Raw genomic sequence first — 24,439 nt, forward strand, 5'->3', positions numbered from 1 at the left:
AGTGATGCATACGCTAAAGGAGTGGGGTGGGTGGGGTCATTTATTTAGCTGTGTGGCAACTGTACGTGTCTTCCCTTGCGTGGATTCTCCTCTCTGCACGACAGATCTGGGGAGTTTAAGTTCCAGTGGTGGGATTCAAATAATTTAACAACCGGTTCCGGTGGTGGGATTTAAATAATTTAACAACTGTTTGTTTACAAACATCATTTTAACAACCGGTTCTGCCGAAGTGGTGTGAACCTGCTGAATCCCACCACTGAGTTTAACCCTTTCCCCAGTTGTGGTGAGATGGTTTATCTGTCCTGCCTTCTTTATAGGGGACTTGATCCACCTGGTCAACACGGTGCCACAGCCATCGAAGTCACAGGGACTGAACAGTGGCCAGAACCACATGCAGGTGGCCTCCAAGGCGTATGCCCTCTCCACCGACTTGATGCGCATCCTGATGAAATCCCGTGTCCTCAACGAAGAGCCGCTGGAGCTGGCGGGGAGCGACATCATGGCCAAGGGCAAGCGTTCGGACCCGTTTAGCCTGCTGTGCTACGAAGACAGCCCCAGCTGCCGGTTCTCCATCCCCCCAGCTTTCAACACAACCTTCTCCGACCTGACCGACGTGGTCCAGGTCATGATCCGCGTGGATTACAACCCTTTCCCTTTTGGCCACATCCCAAACTACACCGTATCCTCCGAAGTGGCTTCGATGGAGTTCCAGAGCAACAACGGCACTGAAATCCCTATTGGGAGCCTGAATAAGGAGAAGGCCATCACAGTGATGGTGTCTGACCCTGCAGCCAAAAATATTACTGTGGGGACAGTCATGGTAGAGGAAAGGAAGTCAGTGAACGTGGTGCTCACGACCGAGAACGGCAACAGAGAAGCGGGGTTATATTTCCAGGTCACCTTCAGCGTCTTAAAAGGTACGTGCATTGCGGAACCTTGGGTGCTTTTCTTACAACCACAAAATCTGTGAGAAAGCACAGAATCTCAATTCTATTTATGTATTTCTCATACTTATATACCACAGTTGGCCTGGGATAGGGTGGAAACTACCCTACAACAACAACCCATAGTTTATACAGTTTTTATCTGTCTGGAACTCACACAGCTATGAACTCACAGTTATAAATAATATTTAGCGATTGTATAGATTGAAATCCTGTGTGATATAATGGTTAGTGTGTCAAAACTAGGATCCGAGAGGCCTCAGTTCAAAATCCTTGACATCCCTATAATGTTTGCTGGGAAACCTCGGACTAGCCACACTCTTTCTGTCCCACCTAGTCCACAGGGTGTTCTGAAGTAAAATGGGGAGGGGATATCCATGGTCACCCCCCGAGCTCCCACCCCCGGAGGACTGGTGGGATTAACAAGGCAGACACTGCTTTTAAATGCTCAGAGCACTGGAACAACCTGTACATCAGCCCTGCAAAGTTGGCCAGTATTCTTATTACACAGAGAGCAGGAATTAAGGTTGAGGTGAAGGGGATTGCTTGAAACAACTGAATGGGTTGGTGGTTGCAATGGGATCTGAACCCACTAAAAGTGAGGGTTCCCGCTCAGGCTAGATTGGCAAATGCCGCCCCCCCCCCCCTCCCCACAGATCGTTACGTCTCCCACGAGCCAGAACCGTTCATCGCTGTCTACCTGCACCACTCCCCTCGGCCGAATGAGCACAACTGCACGGCATCGAAGGAGATCCGCCTGGAGGACATGAGCCGGATGGCCGAGGGAGACTCCCGGCGCTACACTTTCTTCATCTCTCCTTTGTAAGTGGAATCGCAAGCAAGGGCTGGGCGGGGGGGGCGGGGGGGGGGGGTAACCGGGAGTGCCAGAGGTGAAAACCAGACTGACCTGTGACTGACATGGAATGCAAGAAAACTAGGCAAATAAATTATTACCTGAGGAGCATGGTTTAGTTCATGGCAGGCATTGTGCCGTCTTGGCTTGTGTGTGGTTCCTTGGCACACAGAGGAGGCACTGTATCACAAGAACATAAGAACGAGCCAGCTGGATCAGACCAGAGTCCATCTAGTCCAGCACTCTGCTACTCGCAGTGGCCCACCAGGTGCCTTTGGGAGCTCACATGCAGGAGGTGAAAGCAATGGCCTGCTGCTGCTGCTGCTCTTGAGCACCTGGTCTGCTAAGGCATTTGCAATCTGAGATCAAGGCAGATCAAGATTGGTAGCCACAGATCGACTTCTCCTCCATAAATCTGTCCGAGCCCTTTTTAAAGCTATCCAGGTTAGTGGCCACCACTACCTCCTGTGGCAGCATATTCCAAACAGCAATCACAGGTTGCGTGAAGAAGTGTTTCCTTTTATTAGTCCTAATTCTTCCCCCCAGCATTTTCAATGAATGCCCCCTGGTTCTAGTATTGTGAGAAAGAGAGAAAAATTTCTCTCTGTCAACATTTTCCACCCCATGCATAATTTTATAGACTTCAATCATATCACCCCTCAGACGTCTCCTCTCCAAACTAGAGTCCCAAACGCTGCAGCCTCTCCTCATAAGGAAGGTGCTCCAATCCTTCAATCATCCTTGTTGCCCTTCTCTGCACTTTTTCTATCTCCTCAATATCCTTTTTGAGATGTGGCGACCAGAACTGGACACAGTACTCCAAGTGCGGTCGCACCACGGCTTTATATAAGGGCATGACAATCCTTGCAGTTTTATTATCAATTCCTTTCCTAATGATCCCCAGCATAGAGTTTGCCTTTTTCACAGCTGCCAGGCATTGAGTTGACATTCCCATGGAACTATCAACCAAATCCCTTTCCTGGTCTGTGACTGATAGCACTGACCCCTGTAGCGTGTATGTGAAGTTTGGATTTTTTGCCCCTATGTGCATCACTTTGCATTTTGCTCCATTGAACTGCATTTGCCATTTCTTAGCCCACTCACCTAATTTATCAAGATCCGCTTGGAGCTCTTCGCAATCCTTTGTGGTTCTCACCACCCTACATAATTTGGTATCATCTGCAAACTTGGCCACCACGCTACCCACCCCTACTTCCAGGTCATTTATGAATAAGTTAAAGAGCACTGGTCCCAAAACGGATCCCTCGTCGTCTCCGCACAGGCTTGTTTCTGTGATGGTCGGAACATGAGAAGGGAGGGAGTGGAGTTGCTGCCGTGTGTCAGCGGCCGTGGGCGGAGGGCTCCGTGCAGCATAAGAGACCTCCTCTCAAATCTGCCATCTCGATAGCACTGACAATAGGGACTGTTTAGCAGCCATGGGCCACACACAGTGTTTGAGGGCTCGCTCCCTCCGTAGCTGTCCCTGTGTTACCAATCAAGCCAGAGTAGTCACCTCACGCCCTTCCCAACTAGAGAACCAGTGTGGTGTAGTGGTTAAGAGCAGGTAGATTCCAATCTGGAGAACCAGGTTTGATTCCCCACTCCTCCACTTGAGTGGGAAAGGCTTATCTGGTGAACCAGATGTGTTTCCCCACTCCTACATTCCTGCTGGGTGACCTTGGGGTAGTCCCAGTTCTGTCTGACCTCTCTCAGCCCCACCTGCCTCACCAGGTGTCTGTTGTGGGAGGAGGAAGGGAAAGGAGCTTGTCAGCCACCTTGAGTCTCCTTACAGGAGAGGAAGGTGGGGTATAAATCCAAACTCCTCCTCCTTCTTCTTCTTCTTGATCTAATGTGCCAACCCTATTTCTCCACTTGCCTCCTGCTTACCTCTTTGACCTTTCCCTCAGCACTGATGACGCCGCAGGGGACTACTACTTGAACATCACAAACCATTTCCTGTGGTCCCCGGTGGAAGTGAGGCTGGGCCTGTACAGCTCTTTGTGCCAGTACTTCAGTGAGGAGGAGGAGCGCTGGAAAACGGAGGGCATGGCTCCCTTGGAGGGGACCACACCTAACCAGGCCATGTGCTTAACCCAACACCTGACAGCCTTTGGAGCGAGCCTCTTCGTCCCGCCGCATTCTGTCCAGTTCATACGGCCTGTGAGTCACAGTTGGGGTGTCCTTCAACAGCCGGGTCTGGGGCTTCTCTGGTGGGCGCTGGGACATCTCACACCCTTCAGAACCAGCGTGGTGTGATGGTTAAGAGCAGTGGCCTCTAATCTGGTGAACTGGATTTGTTTCCCTGCTCCTCCAGAAGGAACCTGCTGGGTGACCTTGGGCTAGTCATAGTTCTCTGGGGACATTCTCAGCCTCGTCTGTCTCACAAGGTGCCTCTTGTGAGGAGAAGAGGGGGAGGGGTTTGTAAGCCACCTTGAGACTCCTGACAGTTGAGAAAAGTTCTTGTTGTTGCTGTTGCAATTTCCTTATATTCAGCCGGCTGAGGATTTGTGCTGCCAGAGATGCCCATGGGTGCAGGCAAGGCATTAAAACAACTCAATGTACCTCTCTCTCTCTCTCTCTCTCTCTCTCTCTCAGCCTCCAGGTCCAGGGCTGAACTACATCGTCCTGTTGACCTGCGCCATCTGTTTTGTGACGTACTCGGTGGCCGCTGTGATTGTGCACAAACTGGATCTGATTGACATCAACCGAGTGGGGGTGATCCCCTTCTGTGGGAAGAATGGGCAGTTCAAGTACGAAATCCTGGTGAAAACAGGCTGGGGCACGGGGTCAGGTGAGTAACCCGGGGAGCCCAACCCGGGGATCCAATAAATGTGCGTGGCTTTCTACAGCCGCTGGAGGGAAATCCTGGCATTAACATTGTTAAGTTGGGATAATATTTGAAGAGATGTGCCTCTCTCCCTTGACAGCCTGCACTGAAAAAATGGTTTTTTGAACTGTTTGTTTTAAAAATGAAAGTTACACAATTGGATGCTCACCGTATAATTCAAGAGAGAGTAAGTTCTGCATCTATGATGTGGAGGATCAGACTTCCAAAGGCCCGGCTTCCTTTTCATTCTGGTTGGCCCCTGGGAGGTCAGGGAGACCCTGTGGCCATCCCAAATCTCTGCTGGGCAGGGCTACCACTTCTCCTTGCCTTTTGGGATGCCAACTTGGTAACCTCCAGTGGCCTCCAAAGACTCTGAGGGCATTTCCTGCTAAATGGAGTCTCATGTCCCACACTCTGTACCAGAGTCGCTTACAGTGGAGGAATGCTCCAGGCTTTGCAGAGCAGAGTACAGTGGGACCTCGGTTTTCATTGGTAATCTCTCCAAAAAGAATCGATGAAAACCAAAACCGATGAAAACCGAGGCAAACTTTTCCATGGGAATCAATGTAAATCCAATTAATCCAGGCACTCCAAAAACCATACCAAAAACATATTTTTTTTTGGTGAATAAACATAGTGTTTAATGCTGAAAACAGTAACGAACAATAACACTAGGAGCAGCTTCAGAGCCAGCAGACCAATGTCGTACCAGAAAGCTGTCCAAAGAGGTCTGTTTCTGACGCCTCTTTAAGATTTGTCTGAAATGGGGCAAGACATGGTCATTAAACAAGTTGCAGACATGGCCTGCAACAGCTTTGTCCGGGTGATTTTTCTCCACAAACCCCTGCACCTGACTGCAAATCGATGAAACCCGAGACAAAATTTTCACTGAAAAAATCGATGAAAACCAAGACCGATGAAAACTGAAGGCAATGAAACCCGAGGTTCCACTGTACCAGGGTGCCTGCCATTGCATCTGTCTTCCTCTTCATTTTTACACCATTCACATTTCATTCTTGCTGACCCCGATGGCAGGACTATCTATGGTCAAATGGAGCTCAATGTAAGGGAAGCATTAAGGGACATTTAGTGTGTCCTTAGAATATCAGCAGGGTGCTGCTGTCTGCTTTGTGAGAAGGCGTGGGTGCTCATTCTGTGGGCAACTGGATCCCAGAGGTGGGCCAGGTAGAACCGGGTGCGGCCAGCTGCTGCTGGCAAAGTGCAGAGAAGCCCAGCCCTGCACATTTTCGACCACTCTGTGAAGAGAAAGTCCAGGACAAACACCTCTTCCCTCTGGGATATGGGCAGCCAAGTAGAGCCACTCCTGTTTGGAGAGGAAATGAGGCTGGATCCGCCCAACCCCATCCGCTGTTCCTCCTGAGGCCGCCGTAATGTGATCTCTGGGTGTGGAACAGAAGGGAAGAGAAGCCAATTGCTGCATGATGTCAAACAGCCTATTCCAAATCCTGCAAAAGAAAGGCATTTTGCAGGCTGGTGAAGGGCTGTCGTCTGCAGGACCCAGCAGCAGGGTGGGGGAGCTTTGCAAGCCAAAAAACCCGGATTTGTTCCCTGAATGTGTCCAATTTAAGGGGTCTTTTCCTTTAAGAATCTGCTTTTGTTCATTCCTCCCAGGAACGACAGCCCACGTGGGGATCACACTCTATGGGATGGACCATAAATCTGGGCACAGGCACCTGGACAGCGAGGATGCCTTCCACCGCAACAGCCTCGACATCTTCCAGATTGCCACGGAGCAGAGTCTGGGCACCGTCTGGAAAATCCGGATCTGGCACGACAACAAAGGTACGGCTTGAGTGGACGTTGCCGTGTCGGGCTGCACGCTGGGCCTGGTTCTTAGTGGGTTGGCACAGCGTAGGAACGATGCTCGGTCCAGAGGCACTGGGAAGCCTTATTGTGTAGAAGACGAAGCGCAACACAGCGCAGCAGGTATGGTCCTCTACAGGTGAAGGTGGAATCCTGATGAAGCCTGGGAGACTTAACACAGTGAAGGGTGGGGATTCAAATCTGGGTTTTCTAGATCCTTGTCTGACACCATAACCACTACCCCACACTGGCTTTGTGGTCACTTTTTCTGCTTGTGGGCCTATCAGAAGAAGAGTTGGATTTATATCCCCCCTTTCTCTCCTGTAGGAGACTGAAAGGGGCTTACAATCTCCTTTCCCTTCCCCCCTCACAACAAACACCCTGTGAGGTGGGTGGGGCTGAGAGTGTTCAGAAGAACTGTGACTAGCCCAAGGTCACCCAGCTGGCGCATGTGGAGTATACAGGCTGATCTGGGTCACCAGATCAGCCTCCACAGCTCAGGTGGCAGAGCGGGGAATCAAACCCGGTTCCTCCAGATTAGAGTAAACCTGCTCTTAACCATTATGCCACCGCTGCTCAGGGGGTGGGGAGGTGGCCAGCCACCGTGTGCAACAGGATGCTGAATTATTGCTGTGCTCTTTAACGGCTGCTTTTACATGTTCTGTGTTCTTAGGTTGTTTAAGTTTCCAAAACACTGGGATTTAAAATCTTTGTCCCTGAAAGCAGAGAGGAGCTGGTCCTGATACCTCTTTTCTCCTCCTCCCTCCCTCCCCTTCCCCCCATCACATTGATGTTTTAGGGCTCAGTCCCTCCTGGTACCTCCAACACATCATCATCCGGGACCTGCAGACCAGCAAGAGCTTCCACTTCCTGGTGAACGACTGGCTGTCTGTGGAGAGAGAGGAGAACAACGGAGTAGTGGAGAGAGAGGTCTTTGCTGCCAGTAAGTCAACAGAGGGGGCTTCTGATCAGCCAAGTCTGCCCAGTTCTGGGAAGGGGGATAGACCTAAGACCCAAGTGGATGCCGTACAAGATAAATGACTTCTAAGTAAACTTTAGGAATGCAGACGCTTTCTTCACACCTTCCACGCAGGCGAGGCTGATCTGAGGAGCTTCTTGCGGATCTTTGTGAGCGAGCTACAGCGGGGTTTCTTCGAAAAGCACATCTGGCTGTCTCTGTGGGATCGCCCCCCACGCAGCCGCTTCACCCGTGTCCAGAGGGCCTCCTGCTGCTGCCTCCTTATCTTCCTGTTCCTTTGCGCCAACACGGTGTGGTATGGTGTTGTGGGAGACATCAACTTCAGGTGCGCCCGAAGCAGCAAATCCTCCTCTGTCTTGGCTCAGTAGGGGGCTTTTACCTGCTTGGAGTAGTCACATTGCAGCTCTAAAAATCAGGGGATCAGGGGAGAGGTGTGCAGTATAAGTAGAAGAAGAAGAGCAGTTTGGATTTATATCCCCCTCCTTTTCTCCTGGAAGGAGACTCAAAGGGGCTGACAATCTCCTTTCCCCCCCCCCCCCCGAACAAACACCCTGTGAGGTGGGTGGGGCTGAGAGAGCTCCAAAAAGCTGTGACTAGCCCAAAGTCATCCAGTTGGCATGTGTCGGAGTGCACAAGCTAATCTGGTTCCCCAGATAAGCCTCCACAGCTCAAGTGGCAGAGTAGGGAATCAAGCCTGGTTCTCCAGATTAGAGCGCACCTGCTCTTAACCATTACGCCATGCTGGCTCTTGATATGTTGGCACATTTCAGCCGTGGCACCTCTCTTTTTTGAACTTAGCAACTGAGGCAAGGGAAGTAACATGCGCTGAGCAGGGCAAGTCATTCCTTCTCCCCTCTCCTGCCTTCTTTCCAGCAACGTGGCAGTTTCCACCCTGATCCCAGTCAGCAGCGAAACGGTCACAGTTGGGCTGGTGTCCAGTTTGGTCGTCTACCCGCTCTACCTGGTCCTTCTGTTCCTCTTCCGGATGGCACGAAGCAAGGTAACAAGTGGAAGGGTCTGTTTACCTGGGCAGGTGCCTGCAATGAGATGTCGCGGTGCCCCTTATTGTCGTCCCAAAAGAACCTGTGCACATCAGACACTGCACCTGGGGATCTTGGCCTTTTGCACTGAGCTGCAGCCCCTTAATAGCCCTGCTCCATGATGCCAACAGAATTGGCCGTTCCCTTCAAGCGCCCTTCTCCCTGGCAGGTGTCTGTTAGCCAGTCCCTGACTCATTCCGACCAGCAGTCCTTGGAGATCGACAACTACCTGGACTCCTCGCTGCTGGAGAGTTCTTTCCTCAACTTCCCAGGGCTCCGGACGGAGGTGAGGGCTGGGGGCAGGGTGCCAGGGTGGGCGCACAGAGTCCCATCCCAAACACGGGCTGTTCTCGGCCCACAGCCGGTCCTCTGTGCTTGACTTATTCTGCCTTGGCGACAGGCTAGTGGACATCAGGTTAGCCGTCCCTTGGGGTGTTTCTGCTGATCTAAAATCAAGTCTGAGGCCACGGGTGACCCAGAAGGAGCCCGTGCTTTGGATCCTGAGAGGAGAGCCACGGGGACCCAGCATAAGTGCTCTTTTCCTTCTTCTCCACAGGCCTTTTCAGAGCAAACAAAAACAGACGTGTTCCTGGATGACTCCAAGAGGTAAGCGTGGTGCCCTCCACCCCAGTTTGTGTCTGCTGTATGCCTTCCACCCTCCTCCTCCTTGCCCAGGGCATTTTATAGCCAAGGCCCACCAGGGAGCTGTGGTGAAAAGTGGCATTTCTCGCAAAACTTTGTCTAAGTCGCTGGAGGATTCCTCGTTCATGCTCTCAGTCTTCTTCTGAATGTTTTTTCTTCCCCCAGTCTGATCCGGTGGCATTCCAACGAGGCTCTCCCCAACTGGCCAGATCTCCTCAGCAATCCCTCCATCATGGGCAACACCATCCAGAAACTGAAGAGGGGGAGGACCAGCCGCCATCTTGGCCTCGAAGCGCCTTTAGCCACAGAGGAGGACGGCTTGTCAGTTGGCTTGCCCCAAGCTCAGACCAGATACTTCTCTGCTTCAGGTGAGACATGGGCGGATGGACAGCACAGCCCAGCCAGGGTCTACTCTATAGATGCCTTGTATGGCTGACATCCGCCACCTCCTCTGCAATGCCGGAACAGGTACGTTTTGCCTCCTCTGGCATATCTTGAGACCGTCCCCAGATGCCATCTTGTGTGTCTTTTCCCCACCACAGATGAAGACCTGATCAGGCAAATCCTAGCCGATGGAATGAGCAGCATGGATGCAGGGCAGTATACCAGGATGGAAACTGACTTGATCTCAGGGCTGTAAGTCCGGCTGGGATGCAGGCGGTCTCGGGTGGTGCCAACAAAAGCATTTTGTGCGGGGTTTCTTTGCAAGGGAATTGTGCCCCTTCTCCATAACCTGCCATCCAGGTTTAGTAATCTCTAAAAATCTTAAGAGGCCATGCAGTTGTAATTCCAATCAAGTTGAAACGCTGGCTCACTAGTTATTACACTAGTACTAGATTTGCTAAAATTAGATCCACGTATGTTAATTTATCTCTTCTTTTTCAACCCGAGCCAACAGATTTGTTCAGATTATTTCTCCTGTTGAATAATTCCGATTCTGCTTTTTGTGAAGAGGTAGCAAATCTTCTTAGGGACATAATTCAGAGTTTGCAATTTATTTATTTTTGCCTGAGTTTTATCGCCTGTTTTAATATTATTCATGGTAGTCGTGTTTTTTTGTAATGCCAGTAAAGGCTACGCCAGGGGTCTGCAACCTGCAGCTCTCCAGATGTTCATGGACTACAATTCCCATCAGCCCCTGCCACCATGACCAATTGGCCATGGTGACAGGGGCTGATGGGAATTCTAGTCCACAAACATCTGGAGAGCCGCAGGTTGCAGACCCCTGGGCTACGCTATTCATTCCTAACCTGCCATCGCATCTGTGCAGATGGCCGGGGGCCAGAACGCTTGCCGCAAGGGGCTCTTGGCTCCAGAGACCCCCCCTTGAATGTCCTGGCAGCGGATTTGTGTTGGTCATTGGCTCTGCCCCTCTCCCGGGGCCAAGAAAGAGTGGCTAAGATTTAATGCACCTGATTTGATTCTGGTAGATCCAGCATGCTTGGGGAGAAGACAGAAGCCATCATGATGCAGAGGCTGAACGTGGCGGCCCCCAGCAGGGAGCTGAATTGCTCGGCCAAATCAACGCGGACAGGTACTGGGGTGTCCAGAGCTGCTCTCGGTCTCAAACTGGGTGGGGAGCGGGAAAGGGCTCTATTCGCAGTTCCCAACTGGAATGTGCTCCATCACCCAAGAAGGAGGAGGCCTGCCACCTGTTCCGGCCTGCTCTCTCACCCGGCTTTTCCTCCTCAACCCCCACATGAACACCCCCCACCCCGTGTCATGTGTAGTATTTGCCACCAAAGCATTCGGGAAGGAGGCTACATGGAGGGAATTTATTTTAGGAATGGGTGGAGACCCCCAACAAACTGGGTGGCCTTGCCTTCAGCATGTATTTATAATATTTCCATGTTGCCTCTTCAGAGTCACAGAATCATAGAGTTGGCAGAGACCCCAAGGCCCATCCAGCCCAACCCCCTGCCATGTGGGAACACACAGTCAGAGCACCCTTGACAGGTGGCCCTGCAGCCTCTGTTGGAAACCCTCCAATGAAGGAGGCTCCACCATCCTTTGTCCTGCTCGAGGCAGCTTATTGTTAAAAAGCCATTAGAAATGAGTGGCATAAAAACCACGCCTAACACAGAAGCAGCCCATGAAAAGGCTGATAAAATAAAGCGGCCTGTTTTTCCTCCAGTGGCAGACCACGCCCTCCGGAAGCGCCTCCTGCCCTCCTGGTGCTTGTTCCTGGGCCACGGCCTCAGCCTCGCCCTCCTGGCCATCTGCTTCGGGGTCTCTGCGTGGATCGGCGTCTCGTTCACGTCCAGCGTGGCCCTCATGTGGCTCATCTCAGGGATTTTTAGCTTCCTCTCTTCCTTCTTATTCTGGGAACCCCTCAAGGTAAGACTCGGCTGCTCCCGCCTTCTTGGCATTTTGGGGGCAGACCAGTGGTGGGATTTTAAAAACTCAACAACCCAGTTCTGGTGGTGGGATTCAAATAATTTAACAACTGGTTGTTTACAAGCACCATTTTGACCACCGGTTCTGCCGAAGTGGTGCGAACCGGCTGAATCCCACCACTGGGGCAGACCACCTTGGCAAGCCAGTCATTCCCCCGTTGGCCCCTGCTGCAGACGTTGTGTTTCCCCAGCTCTTTAGGGCAGGACTGTTCCTTTTTTCAGCGCTGAACTGCGCCATCTGTTTTCGCTTGCGCACAGGAGGCCCCCTTGCGCCTTGTAAATTGCTTTGCATGTGTTTTGAAAAGCCCATTGAGATGTCCATTCCACACTGATGCCAACCTGGTCAAAACAACAACTATGAAAAACTGCTGGTGACCTTCTGCCGCTGTGCCATAGAGAGTGTCCGGACATACTGCATCTGTGCATGGTTTGCCAGTTGCACAGTGGCAGATAGGAAGGCGCTCCAAAGGGGAATCACTACTGCCCAGAGAATTATTGGCTGCCCTCTCCCTTCTTTGCAAGAACTCTATAATTCCCGCTGTTTAAAGAAAGCTCAGAATATTCCGAAAGACCCGTCTCACCCTGCATACTCTTTTTTTAAAAATATTACCACCTGGCAGACGGTATAGGATCATAAAAACAAGGACAACCAGGCTCAGAGACAGCTTCTATTCTAAAGCTGCAGCTATGCTGAACTCCACAGTGTCGCGTTGATGTGGCTGCGTAGGGATGGTTGGAAGGGGGATTGTGGAAGATGGGGGGTGGGGAATGCTGAAAGGTGCATCAGGGGATGTTTGTATTTTTGTTGTGCATGCACAATGACATTAAAGTTTATCTTATCTTATTTCTGAGGAGTAAACATGGAAATGGAACCATCAGTCTTCAACTCAAGACACCGGTTCTTTTTGTGCGCTTGAAAAGCTGTGTCCGGGCTTCATGGCTGCGGAACACAACTCAACCTTGTGTGGCTGTTGCGTGTGCTACGTTCACTTCATTTTTAAAAAAATGCGCATGCTCACGTTGCGGGGACGGCGGCCAGTTGAGCAGGGATCTCTTCTACAGCGAGACTTTTCCTGTCCTCAGGTTCTCCTTGAGGCCCTTTACTTCTCCCTGGTGGCCAAGCGCTTGCACCCGGAGGAGGACGACACTCTGGTGGAGTACCCGCTGGTGGAGCACATCTCTGAGAAGATCGGCAAGGTCCGCCCCCCGCAGGGATTTGCTCTTTTCCAGGCCAAGGAGGAAGCCAGGAAAGTGAAACTTTTGCACAGGATGCTGAAGGTGAGGGGGGCGGTATCAGCAAAGGGGCAGAGGGGGTCCAAGGAGGGAGGGTCTCCTGGTAGCTCCAGGCTATTCTTAAGGAGGACTCCTCCTCACGGCTCCTTGTACGTGAGCGCTGGTAGCGCCAACAAAGCAAGACTCAGGCGAGACTCTGGTGGAGGACGCCTCAGGTTGCTCCTGCAGAGTGGGGCTAACGCTGCCCTCTGTTGTCCTATCTCTTCCGGCCAGAACTTCCTCGTCTACATGCTGTTCCTCTTGGCCACCCTCCTCACTAACTACGGCGACACCTCCTTCAACAGCCGGGCCTTCCTGCTGCAGAGCTCTGTCAAGCAACAGATGTCCAGCGATCAGTTCCTGCGCGTTAAGAGGTACTGCCGCAGAGCGCGGCCGCCTGAGCTCCTAGCCCTCATGGTGCAAGACGTCCCAGCCAGTCAGTGATCCCAGCTCCCTGATGCCAAGAAGTCTTCAGAAGCAGCATTCCACACTCATCTTTCTCTTCCTCCTCTTCCTCTCCCTCTCCCCTTGTTCTCCCCACCACACCTGCACAGACCTGACGAGTTCTGGGCTTGGATGTCACAGCGGCTTTTACCGTACCTGTACAACAACCAGTCCAGCTCGGGGAGCTGCAGCACCACCTTGGGAAGCCCGCAGCTGCGGCAAGTCCGCCTGCAGGAAGGTAGGGGGATTCATTGCCCGCCCTGTTCAGAGGATTGCTTTGCAAGATGTCATCATCAGCAGTTTAATAGGTGGGGAGAGATTCTGGTCTTGAAAGGGCCCATTGTAACATCTAGCTTGGCTCGCTTGTTCGAGTCGTCTCTAGAATGAACTGGCCTGCTGGCATCTTTTGTCTGCTGTAGGTGGTGTTGGCCTCCTTGGTTCCGGTGGGTGGGTGGAGGTATCTTGCCTTTCACAGAACTGGGGTCCTTGGGGAAAGGGGTGCTCCCATCCCTTTGGTGCCTTAGAAGGGAGAAGAGATTAGAAACATGGATAGGTTTTGGAGAGGCAGTTCAGCCATGCGGGGAATCGGCAGGAAAGTCAGGGCCAACTGTTTCCCCGGCAGAACGCCTGGGTCCCGTGAAAAGCAGTCTAACCCTACCTAACCCTAACCCTGCAGCCGGGAAGAAATGCATCGTCTGCTCCAACAGTTTTGACACTAGCAGTTACGCCGCCGGCTGGAAAAGTGGGTCGGACAACCTCACGCAACGCTGGATCCATTCGCCTCCAGAGTCCGCAGGGTAAGATGCTCCCAATTTGCTGCAATCGGCGCTATAAATCGGCTGTCAGAACCGTGGCTCCCAACTCATCCCATGGCAGGCCAGACTGCTGATTGGCTCTCTGGGGGACGTATCACTGTAGGGTGCAGAATGCAATACCCGGGGCCACTCTCTGCACTCCCTTTCAAGGCTTTTCACACTCCCTTTGTTGTGTTAATGTGTTTCCGTCTTGGAAGGACTGTGGCTTGAGTGGTAGAGAATGACTTTTGCACGCTTAAGGCCCCAGGTTCTATCTGTAACATTTCCAGTTGAAAGGATCTAGCAGTAAGGAATGCGGAAGTCCCTCTGCCTGTGACCTTCTGGAGAGCTGCTACTACTCTGGGTAGATAAAATGACCCTGAAGGCCTGGAGATATGATACCGTCTAAGGCGGCTTCACGGATTCATGTCATAGCTTCTGCCACATCCGAGCAAACATTTTCCCCATTTCAAAGTCAAGCTGTGGGTCACGAAGCAGCTTTTGCCCCTCCAGGGATATCTGTGTTTGAAAAAGGAAGGTGTGTACTCCAATGCAGTCAGACTGCCTGGAAAGGAGTCGGTTGGGCACAAAGATTACGCTGGTGCAAAAGTGGAACCGAGCAGTCATACATCCAAACTCCTCCTCCTCATCTTCTTCTTCACGGGCATCTCCCGATTATGGTATTGTTAATAAAGGTTTCTAAACTGAGGAGGAAGGCAGGCAGGACAGGATTCCAGGTAAAGCTGCTCCAGAGAAGATTTTGAACTGGGGCAGAGAAAATGGGTCCACCCATAAGCTGAACCTGCGGTCCTTCTCCCCCTTTCGGTTCTGTTTCAGAATCTGGTTTTGGGGCTACCTCGCCTTCTACGACAGTGGGGGCTACGTCCAGGAGCTGGGGGCCACCTTGGAGGAAAGCAAAACCAGGCTGGACTTTCTCCAGCAGAACAACTGGATCAATAACATGTAAGTGTGGGCACCCAGGGGAGGCAAGCAACGAGGGTGAGCCTCATGGTGGCCCCAGGTAGACAGCTGGCAGTCACAGGTAGACCCTCTGCCACCCTGTCGGGCATGGTCGCCAACCCTGTTCCCTCTTCCTTACTCCCACATTACCTGACCTCCCCTCCCCTTCCATTCTGGGCAGGAGCCAAGCAGTCTTCATAGAACTGACACAGTATAACCCTGGCCTGGCTCTCTCCGCGGTCATCACCTTGAGGCTGGAGTTCCCCATGCCAGGACATGCACTGCCAGCGGTCGCCATTGGGTCCATCCCGTTCCTTCCACGCAACGGAGGAGTTACAGTGCAGCTTCTCATGATGGTCAGTGCTGGGATCAGTTTCCGTATCGGTTATAATCGGTAATAATCGGATTTGGTATCAGTAATAATCAGTTCTGGTAATGGGTAATAATTAGTTTCGGTAATCGGTAATAATTGGTTTCAGTAATTGGTTATAATAGGTAATTGGTTTTGGTATCAGTAATAATCAGTTATCGGTTTCAGTAATAGGTAATAATTGGTTTCAGTAATCAGTAATAATTGGTTTCGGTATTGGTAATAATTGGATACTGTATCTGTAATAATTGCTTTTAGTAATCGGTAATAATCGGTTTTGGTAATTGGTAATGATCTGTAATAATTGGTTTTGTTATCGTTAAAAATTGGTAATAATTGGTAATGATCAGTAATCAGTAATAATCAGTTTTGGAAATTGGTAATAATTGGTTTCGGTATCAGTAATAATCGGATTCGGTATCAGTAATAATCGGTTTGGGTAATAGGTAATAATCGGTAATAATCGGTTTTGGTATTGTTAATATTTGGTATCGTAATCGGTAATAATGTTTTGGTATCGTTAATAATCAGTAATTGTTTCAGTAATCGGTAATAATTATATTCGGTATCAGTAATAATCAGTTTCGGTATCAGTTATAATCTGTAATAATCGGATTTGGTATCGGTAATAATTGGTTCTGGAAATCAGTTTCGGTAATCGGTAATAATCGGTTTCAGTAATCGGTAATAATTGGTTTCAGTAATCGGTAATAATCGGTAATAATTTTTTGGTGAAAGGCAATAATTGGATACAGTATCAGTAATAATCGATAATAATCGGTTTCATTAATTGGTAATAATCAGTTTCGTATCGGTAATAATTGGAAATAATTGCATTCGGTATCGGTAATAATCGGTTTTGGTAAACGGCAATAATCGGTTATAATCGGTTTTGGCATCAGTAATAATCGGTAATAATCAGTTTCAGTAATAATTGGTTGTTCCTCTTTCCCCTCTTGGGTCTTTGGGGCTGAAAGGAACACAGCTGTCCACTGCAGGGAGCTGGGGATTGTGGGAACTGAAGACACAAAGTCCCAGAGATTGCAGTCGACGGACAAGTGCTGGTTATCTTATCGATCCCATTTTAACTGCCCTTCCTCTATGAGTTCAGACCAGAGACTCCCACCTTCTCCATTTTGACCTTATGAAGTAGATTAGGCTGCGAGAGAGAGCAAGAGCATGCTGGCTGTAGCCCAGGGGTGGTGGGTAGAGCCAGAAGGCATCTACTGGGACATTCTAGATTGTCACAGTGAAGGATAGCACAGATATCCTGGGGGAGGGAAGGTCACAGGTTCAATTCCAGACATTCCTCCCCAAAGAGAAAGTGCTCGAGCTCTTAAGAGTCCAGCCTGCGATGAGCAGGACTGTGTCAGCTGCCGGGTGCTCATTCGAGACTCACCCCAGTTGCCTCTGGTTCTAGGTCATCTTGATGATTGTGGTGGTCTACTTTGTGGTCTCCGAGTCGCTCTCCATCAAGAAGGCCGGCAAGGCCTACTTTGCATTGGCCAGCAGCTACAGCCAGTGGCTGCTCATCCTCCTCACCATCTGCACTGTGGGGGTGTACGTCAGCCAGGCCACTCTCGCAGGGAGGCAGTGGGCTACCTACCTCCAGAACAGGCACAGCTTCACCAGTTTCCACCAGGTGGCTTCCCTCAACAACGCCTTCCGCTGTCTGGCGGTGGCTCTGCTCTTCCTACTGACGGTCAAGGTAACGTTTTGAGGACGGATGTAAATGGCAAAGACCCTTAAAATAAGCGAAGGCAATCTATCGCAACTTCACAGTTTCGACCCATCACATTCTAGGGACTGTCAGCTTATGCGCAGTTCCTCCCCACTACCACACCTCAGACAGCAAGACTGCAGACCCACATTAACATGCCCTTGAATTCTGAGGTGAAATGCATTCCACCAAATGCACTACCAAATCACTGCAGGGAATTAATTGTGTGTGGGAGGGGGGTTTGGAGACAGCCAATAATCAGAACTGCCACGAGCTGGATATTTATTGGACACAATGAGGCCCCTTCTGGGTCAGCTCCACCACCCTGATTACCAGCATGGTGTCATGGTTAAGAGCTGTGGACTCTAATCTGGAGAACCTGGTTTGATTCCGCATTCCTCCGTATGAGCGGCGGACTCTTATCTGGTGAACTGGTTTCCTTGTTCCTACACGTGAAGCCTGCTGGATGATCTTGAGCCAGTCACAGTTATCTCAGAACTCTCTCAGCCCCACCTGCCTCACAAGGTGCCTGTTGTGGAAAGAAAAAAAGAAAGGAGTTTGCAAGCCTCTTTGAGACTCCTTACGATTGTGAAAAGTGGAGTATAAATCCAAACTCTTCTTCTTCCTCCATAACATCAGGAGACACATTGGGGGATGTGGGTGGGGAGTCCCCCAACGGGGTTCAGCTTTCACCGTTGTCCCAAACAGGCTTCGCAGCAGCTGCGCTTCATCCGGCAGTGGTCCATGTTTGGGAGAACTCTACAGCGGTCGGCGAAAGAACTGTTTGCCGCAGGGCTGGCGTTTGGGATCCTCACTGTTGCCTACGCACAGCTTGGCTTCCTGGTAAATCCGGGCTCTCACAAGCACAGTGGGAGGCTGGATGTCTTGTTTCAGAGATGCCCTGGGGGAGGGGTGTCGTTTTGGGAAGGTGTGCTTCTCTGTGCCTTCCTTTTCCTGGTACCCCAGAAGAGTACTCGGGTGGGAGTTTTCTGCCTCCCAGCAGCCCTTGAGACACAGAAGAAATGAGGGCCAGAGTGAGAAATGATGGGCGGGGGGGAGGGGGGGAGGAGGCCTAGTGTTGTTGGGAGGAAGGAAATTAAAAGGGTTCTCAACACAATTTTGGGCAGGGGAGCTGGTGGTTTCAAACGACTGTTTCTCATCCCGCAAGTGTTTCTGCCCCACTTCTGCGATCCTTGTGAAAAGTCTGCTTCCCCGCGTTTCTTTTCTCCACCCCAGCTCTTCTCCTCCTGCTCGGAGTCCTTCCATACTTTCTCCAGCTCCCTCCGGCTGCTTTTCACGGCACTTCGCAGCAGCATCGACCTCCGCTTCTGCCTCCCTGAGCCGGTCGGGCTCTCTCACCTTTTCTGCGCCAGCTACGTTGTGCTGGAGCTGTGGGTGGCTCTGCGGCTGTTCGCCACGGTCCTCGTCCACCACTACCGGGAGACGCGCTTCGAGATGTACCGGCCGGCCTTTGAGTCCCAGGACTACGAGATGGTCGAACTCTTCATCCGGAGGCTCAGGATGTGGATGGGGATTAGCAAAGTCAAGGAGGTGAGTGCGAGAAACATGGCGGGGGGGGCATCAGGGGGATAGTGGAAGACGCAGACATCCTCTCCAGCCCAAAGCAGGTGGGGCAAAAAGCACCTTCTACCAGCTGCTTCTGATTCACCGACCTTTAGAATCACACCACTGTGCCCGCTGTCCTCAGATGTAGAACTAGACCAGGGGTCTGCAACCTGCAGCTCTCCAGATGTTTATGGTCTACGATTCCCATCAACCCCTGCCATCATGGCCATTGGCCATGGTGGCAGGGATTGATGGGAATCGTAGACCATGAACATCTGGAGAGCCGCAGGTTGCAGACCCCTGAACTTGACAGACAGCACCTATCCAAAAATATCGGCCATTGGGGTGCCGTTCGGGGCAACTGTTGTCAGATATTCCTCAATTTCAGTGCCAGGTGAGGAATCGAGATAGGACGTCTCCCTCACTTGGAACTTTCAGCCGGAACATAACCATAGATGTAAACTCTGCAAAGTTAGGAGACCTGGGACACCTAAAAGGCTTATATAGCAGAAGAAAACTATATTGGTCTTTAAGACATCCTCGTTTAAGACTATATTGGTCTTTAAGACATCCTCGTTTAAGACGTCTCTCGTTTATTTCTGCCACTAGACTCGGCTATCCAGATGTTCATGAACTACAATTCCCATCAGCCCTTGCCAGTATACCCAATGCTCACGTTAGGAGGGACTGGTGGGAATTGTAGTTCATTAACATCTGGAGGGCCGTGAGTTTGACACTCTTGCACTAGAGAGTTGCACGGTGACCCTCGTGGTTTGTAACGCTGTCAAATATCTCTGTCCTCTGCAGTATCGCCACAAGGTGCGCTTCGAAGGGATGGAACCGCTGCCCTCGCGCTCCTCCAGCCAGGACTCCCACTCCCTGCGAGGACCCACGCCCAGCGCAATATCCGACTGTGCTTCCACTTCCTCCAGCCAGCTGGACGGGCTCAGCCTGGCCCCCAGCGCCCGGGACAGCTCTGACGATGGAGACAGCGATGCCCAGCATCTCCTCTCCCTCCTAGAGATCCTGCTTGTGCAGTTTGATCGGGTGAACAAGGCCACTGAAGAGGTCTATCACATTGAGCGCCGGCTGGAGGCAACGTGGGTTTGGTGGGCGAGGAAGAGGGGCACACAGAGAACAGAGCCACTGGGAAGCCAGCACCATCCCACATCCTCCAATCCGGGATTCGTCTCTCCTCAGATGGATCCCAGCAGCTGCCAGGTTCTGCCCCCTGGTCCACTGAGTCACTCAGTACCCCACAAAATTGCCCAAGTCGGCCAGGGCATTGGCGTGGCCTCCTCACTGCTGTCTCCACACAAGACATACGCCTCGCTCATGCCAGCAGCCCGGAAGAAGAAGAAATCACTGCGGGGCAACAATCGGGTCCACCCCAGTGGCAAATAACAGCAGCCTTCCAGGTTAAAACGAGAACATTGCGTGTGGCTCGCAACCAGTAGGCGGGCAAATCCTGAATCGCTGGGAGAGGCACCGTAGCTCTCTGGAATTTCGCCTCTATTCCTTTGGTGGGGTGGGTCCAGCCGGAAGGGCAAGTCGCCAATCAGCTTGACGCTGAGGGACATACAGAGAGAAATATGGCTTTTGCTTGGATCCCTGACGGGTCCCACCAGGTGGCTCCTGTGGCTTGGAAGCCAGAAAGCTCAGTGTTACCGCTGCGCCCACAAGAGCGAAAGCACGGCTGACCAGCTGCGGGGAAAAAACGCCAGAGAGAACTGATTGGCTGTGGGGCTGCTGTGTTCAACTCCACGCAGCGATAGGAAAAATTATCAGAGCAACAGCAAAAAGATCTAGCGGCGCATTAACAAAGGATCACGTCAGGTCCTTTCGTTTTCTTAAGGAACAGAAAATGTTGCTGATTTTTATGCTACGTTATTTTCTTGAAATCTTTCGAAGGGCAAAATGAACAACGGGGTTGAAGAACCCCCAGAGATCTCCAGCGATCCAGCGGGCTGAGCCCAGACAGGATGCCAGGGAGGTCCGCTTTCTCTTGCTGCCTTTGTGGATTCCACAGAGAAGATGCACTTTGGAGGAAAAGCTCTGCAGAATTTTCAAAGCACCATCTAGCATCTTCCTCCTCCAGGATTTCACCTTAGCTAATTTTAAAAAGAAATTTAAATGTACTGTCAGATGGAGGCTTCCCCCCCCCCCCCCCCCCAAAGAAAGCACTCCAAACATTGGGCTAATGTGCAGGTCAAAACGTTAATCCACCGTGCCTGAAGGCAGCCAAAGCCTGGAAATTTGGGACTTTATTCCAGAGTTGATTTGGGGGTGGGGGTGGGGTTCTTGCTGGTTGGGCCTGGGTCCCAAGGGCTGGTCTTGCTGGGTTAACCCTCCAACCCGCTGTTCTCCTCCCACAGAACCTAACCGGCAGGCAAAGGGCTGTTGTATAATTTTATAATTCTATATATTTGTGGGTGAGTGTGTATATATATTAGGTTTACAATTTGCATGTACTGCCTAGCACTTTAATCGGCGCTTTCCTTCGCTAACGGTGACACATGCAACTTCTAAAACAAGAGCAGGATAATATATCACAGAAGCAGTATTGTGTTGTTGAGCATAAAATTCCTACAGGCCACTGGAATATGGCACCACAGAACTGTGGCTCGCTGCGTCCGCTTCCCCTGGCTGGCCCCGAGCACTCTTCCACGTTGGAAGTTTCAGAGGGCGGCCGTGCTGGTCGACAGAACAGTTTGATTCGAGTCCAGTAGCACCTTACGAGACCGGCAAAGGTTTCAGGATATAAAGTTCTCAAAAGCCAAAACTCCCTTTCTCAGACTTCCCAAACCTCTCCCAGCCCCGCTTTAAAGCTCTGAGTGGTTAACCCAGGAGACCACAGCCGGGGCTTCTGGTATAACACCGGTCTCCTGCAGGTCTTCTTTGCTTTGAAGGTGCAGCGCTTGTGTAGCTTGGGAGTCTAAGGAGCAAGATTGCTCCTCCACCACTAAGGAGCAAGATTTCTACTTTCCAAGTCGGCTTTACTCACTCCCCCTTAAACGAATCCTTCCCTGGGGAGGTGCTGCTGGTCAGAACTCCCTCAGTAACTCCCACCAAACACCCCTTATTCACCTCTCTTGCTATGGGGGTGCCTTTCCTACCCCATAATCCTCCCGTCTGCATATTCCACTGGCCAGTTGAATTTTATGTATATTGTAAGTAATTTATATGGGATTTTTACAAGAAGAAAATAATGTATATTTTTGTATATTTGCTTTATTTTTATAGCGTTGGTACTTGTCGCTTGACATGTATAGAAATGACTTATTTAAAAAGAAGAAAAGAAAAAGGTGTGTGAAAGCTTTGCTGAAGTGATTGTGGGTGTGTGGGTGTACGGATTTGTGCCAAAGGAAACTGGGTGGGGGAATTCTGGTCCCCCGTATCTGCAGCAGGGGGCGGGATCTCCTTGCAGTGCACTAACCATAATTTCTCCAGGCCTTGGCTAAGCCAGAAAAGACTGCGGATATCTGCTTGGGTTTCCACGTGTGGTTGCTGAGTGTCCATCGTTATTGGCTGGAGCCACAAATCTGGATTTCTTTGTAAAAGAGATTTTGTTTTTAAAAATGCCATCTGTATCCACCACCAGACAAGGGAAACGTGGTTCAATTTGTCTTTTTATAACGTTCCATTATTTATAAGGGTGCTATTTTTAAACAAAGACTTTTTTATATATACTATTCGAAGCTGCTTTATCATCAGGTACAAAACAAGAGAAAGGGGCTTTTGCTTCCTGCTCTGATGGGACCAGGAAATGTTGACGGGAGATCAGAGGAGGTCGAGGGTGTCGAGTAAGGAGGTGCCAAACAGTAATTGACAGGTTGTTATTTGTGGGGGTGACCGTGCCGTGGCAGCAGAGAAGAGCGCAAATAGGAAGCTGGCTCGGGCTGCACTTCTCCATATCTTATAGCACAGAAGGGAAAAGAACAGGGGTTCAGATTCTGGACCAGAGCGGGACTCAGCTAACGCAACTAGGTTGGACTTCAGATTCTATGCAGGGAACGCATCCAACACCACACAGGCAACCGGTGACCCAGCAAGAGGTCTTGACTTGAACGAGATAAACGGTTTTTTGCACTTGGCTTTTCTGCAAAATTGAGAGTTCTCAGTTGGGTTTTGCTTTGGGTTCCCCCCCCCCCTTTTTTTGAACAGTGGGATTTATAAGGGTTAGCACAGTCGCATCAGGGAAGCAGGTGCCTCTGCCCATGAGGTGTGTGGGTAGCAAAAGTGGTGTGTTTGTGTCTGCTGGGCACTTTGTCTGAAAGGAGCAGAGCAAGGGATGACGCAAAGGAGGCCGGGCCGCTCAGGACAGTGGCTCTTGAGCGTGGAGCTTGGTCCTCCCCCATGGCTGGATGCGGTCTTATTTATTATTTCTGGAAGTCCCACCACGGAGGCCCGAAGATTTGTGCTGCTTTACACAACCCTGGTGTCTCAGCCCCCACCCCAGCTTTATTGGGAGCGGGGGCTGGCTTAGTAATTTCTCCCTCTAGCAGTGGCAGAACTCCATGAGCTTAATGTTAAACATCTGCAAACAAAATAACCTGTTCTTCTGTAATGGTGGGGAATGTTTCCTTTAAAAGAAAATGACAAAGTCAAATAAAGAAAATTGACGGCTAAATAAATGTGTGTTTTGTTTAGAATCAGTGCACGGCTTCGGGGTTGGGCTAAGGCAAACTCAGAGGAGGGTTTGTGTGGGTCACCCGTCCCTGGGGTTTCAAAATCCTTGCTCCTCGACACCTGTTACTGCATTGTCCCAACACTTCCTTGGTAGTCTGGCTGCAAAGACCAGTCCTGGAACTGGCGCCAGCTTGGTACACATTTGCACAAGGCCTCCGATCCCCCCCTCCCACAGCCAACAGCTAAGTTCCAAACCACCAGAAGGGGGCCACTGAATCCCCCAAGCCTATCTAGTGGCCAAAACCAAATTCTGGCCCTTGCTGAATTTCTTCATAAGAAAAAGAAGAGTTTGGATTTATAAACCGCCTTTCTCTCCTGTAAGGAGACTCAAGGCGGCCTCCAAGCTCCTTTCCCTTCCTCTCCCCACAACAGACACCTTGTGAGGTAGGTGGGGCTGAGAGAGTTCAGAGAGAACTGCAACTAGCCCAGGGGTCTGCAACCTGCGGCTCTCCAAATGTTCGTGGACTACAAATCCCATCAGCCAATTGGCCATGCTGGCTGGGGCTGATGGGAATTGTAGTCCATGAACATCTGGAGAGCCGCAGGTTGCAGACCCCTGGACTAGCCCAAGGTCACCCAGCAGGAATGCAAGAGTGCAGAAACACATCCGGTTCACCAGATTGGTTCACTCAGGTGGAGGAGTGGGGGGGTCAAACCTGGTTCTCCAGATTGGAATCCACCTGCTCTTAACCACTACACCACACTGGTTCTCTAGTTGGGAAGGGGGCGAGATGACTGGCTTGCCTGGTAACACAGGGACAGCTACAGTTCCAACCACAGCAGAGAAGAAAATCAAGCCATCCTCTGGAGGGAGGGGTGTGTGTGTTTGTGTGTGTGTGTGTGTGTCTGTCTGTCTAAGTGCATGTGCTACAGAATCATTTTCAGGCTTTCCTCCTACAAACATTCCCATCCTACTCGGGTCAAGAATGTTTCATCCCACCCAATGGGCAAAGGATTACCTCTACTCTCGCAGGACATCTCCGCCTCTTAGCCCACCCCAGAAAACCCATGAGCGACACAAACCCTTTCTTGAAGAGGAGCAGCAGCCAAGTATATTATGAACAGCAGAAGCTTTTTTAAAATATATACCTAACGCTGCACAGAGAGGAATGGGGCAGG

At 50.9% G+C, this 24,439-nt stretch overlaps 1 protein-coding gene across 1 annotated transcript in view; it reads left to right on the top strand.

Annotated features, from left to right (window-relative positions):
• PKD1 (polycystin 1, transient receptor potential channel interacting) overlaps positions 1 to 23,261 on the top strand; it is a 41,312-nt gene extending 18,051 nt beyond the window's left edge. Inside the window, exons 12-35 of the mRNA XM_048492729.1 lie at positions 318 to 917; positions 1,601 to 1,766; positions 3,705 to 3,957; positions 4,393 to 4,588; positions 6,257 to 6,427; positions 7,248 to 7,391; positions 7,542 to 7,752; positions 8,301 to 8,427; positions 8,637 to 8,753; positions 9,024 to 9,073; positions 9,275 to 9,477; positions 9,652 to 9,745; positions 10,540 to 10,643; positions 11,244 to 11,446; positions 12,589 to 12,783; positions 13,012 to 13,151; positions 13,332 to 13,459; positions 13,898 to 14,018; positions 14,853 to 14,978; positions 15,157 to 15,331; positions 16,766 to 17,053; positions 17,774 to 17,908; positions 18,302 to 18,616; positions 19,439 to 23,261. Coding sequence (XP_048348686.1) covers positions 318 to 917; positions 1,601 to 1,766; positions 3,705 to 3,957; positions 4,393 to 4,588; positions 6,257 to 6,427; positions 7,248 to 7,391; positions 7,542 to 7,752; positions 8,301 to 8,427; positions 8,637 to 8,753; positions 9,024 to 9,073; positions 9,275 to 9,477; positions 9,652 to 9,745; positions 10,540 to 10,643; positions 11,244 to 11,446; positions 12,589 to 12,783; positions 13,012 to 13,151; positions 13,332 to 13,459; positions 13,898 to 14,018; positions 14,853 to 14,978; positions 15,157 to 15,331; positions 16,766 to 17,053; positions 17,774 to 17,908; positions 18,302 to 18,616; positions 19,439 to 20,035 — 4,859 coding nt within the window. The 3' untranslated portion in view covers positions 20,036 to 23,261. The remainder of the gene's footprint in view (positions 1 to 317; positions 918 to 1,600; positions 1,767 to 3,704; positions 3,958 to 4,392; positions 4,589 to 6,256; positions 6,428 to 7,247; positions 7,392 to 7,541; positions 7,753 to 8,300; positions 8,428 to 8,636; positions 8,754 to 9,023; positions 9,074 to 9,274; positions 9,478 to 9,651; positions 9,746 to 10,539; positions 10,644 to 11,243; positions 11,447 to 12,588; positions 12,784 to 13,011; positions 13,152 to 13,331; positions 13,460 to 13,897; positions 14,019 to 14,852; positions 14,979 to 15,156; positions 15,332 to 16,765; positions 17,054 to 17,773; positions 17,909 to 18,301; positions 18,617 to 19,438) is intronic.
• Positions 23,262 to 24,439: the final 1,178 nt, after the last annotated feature.

Source organism: Sphaerodactylus townsendi, linkage group LG04 (genome assembly GCF_021028975.2).
Source record: "Sphaerodactylus townsendi isolate TG3544 linkage group LG04, MPM_Stown_v2.3, whole genome shotgun sequence".
In the NCBI taxonomy this organism is placed as follows: domain Eukaryota; kingdom Metazoa; phylum Chordata; class Lepidosauria; order Squamata; family Sphaerodactylidae; genus Sphaerodactylus; species Sphaerodactylus townsendi.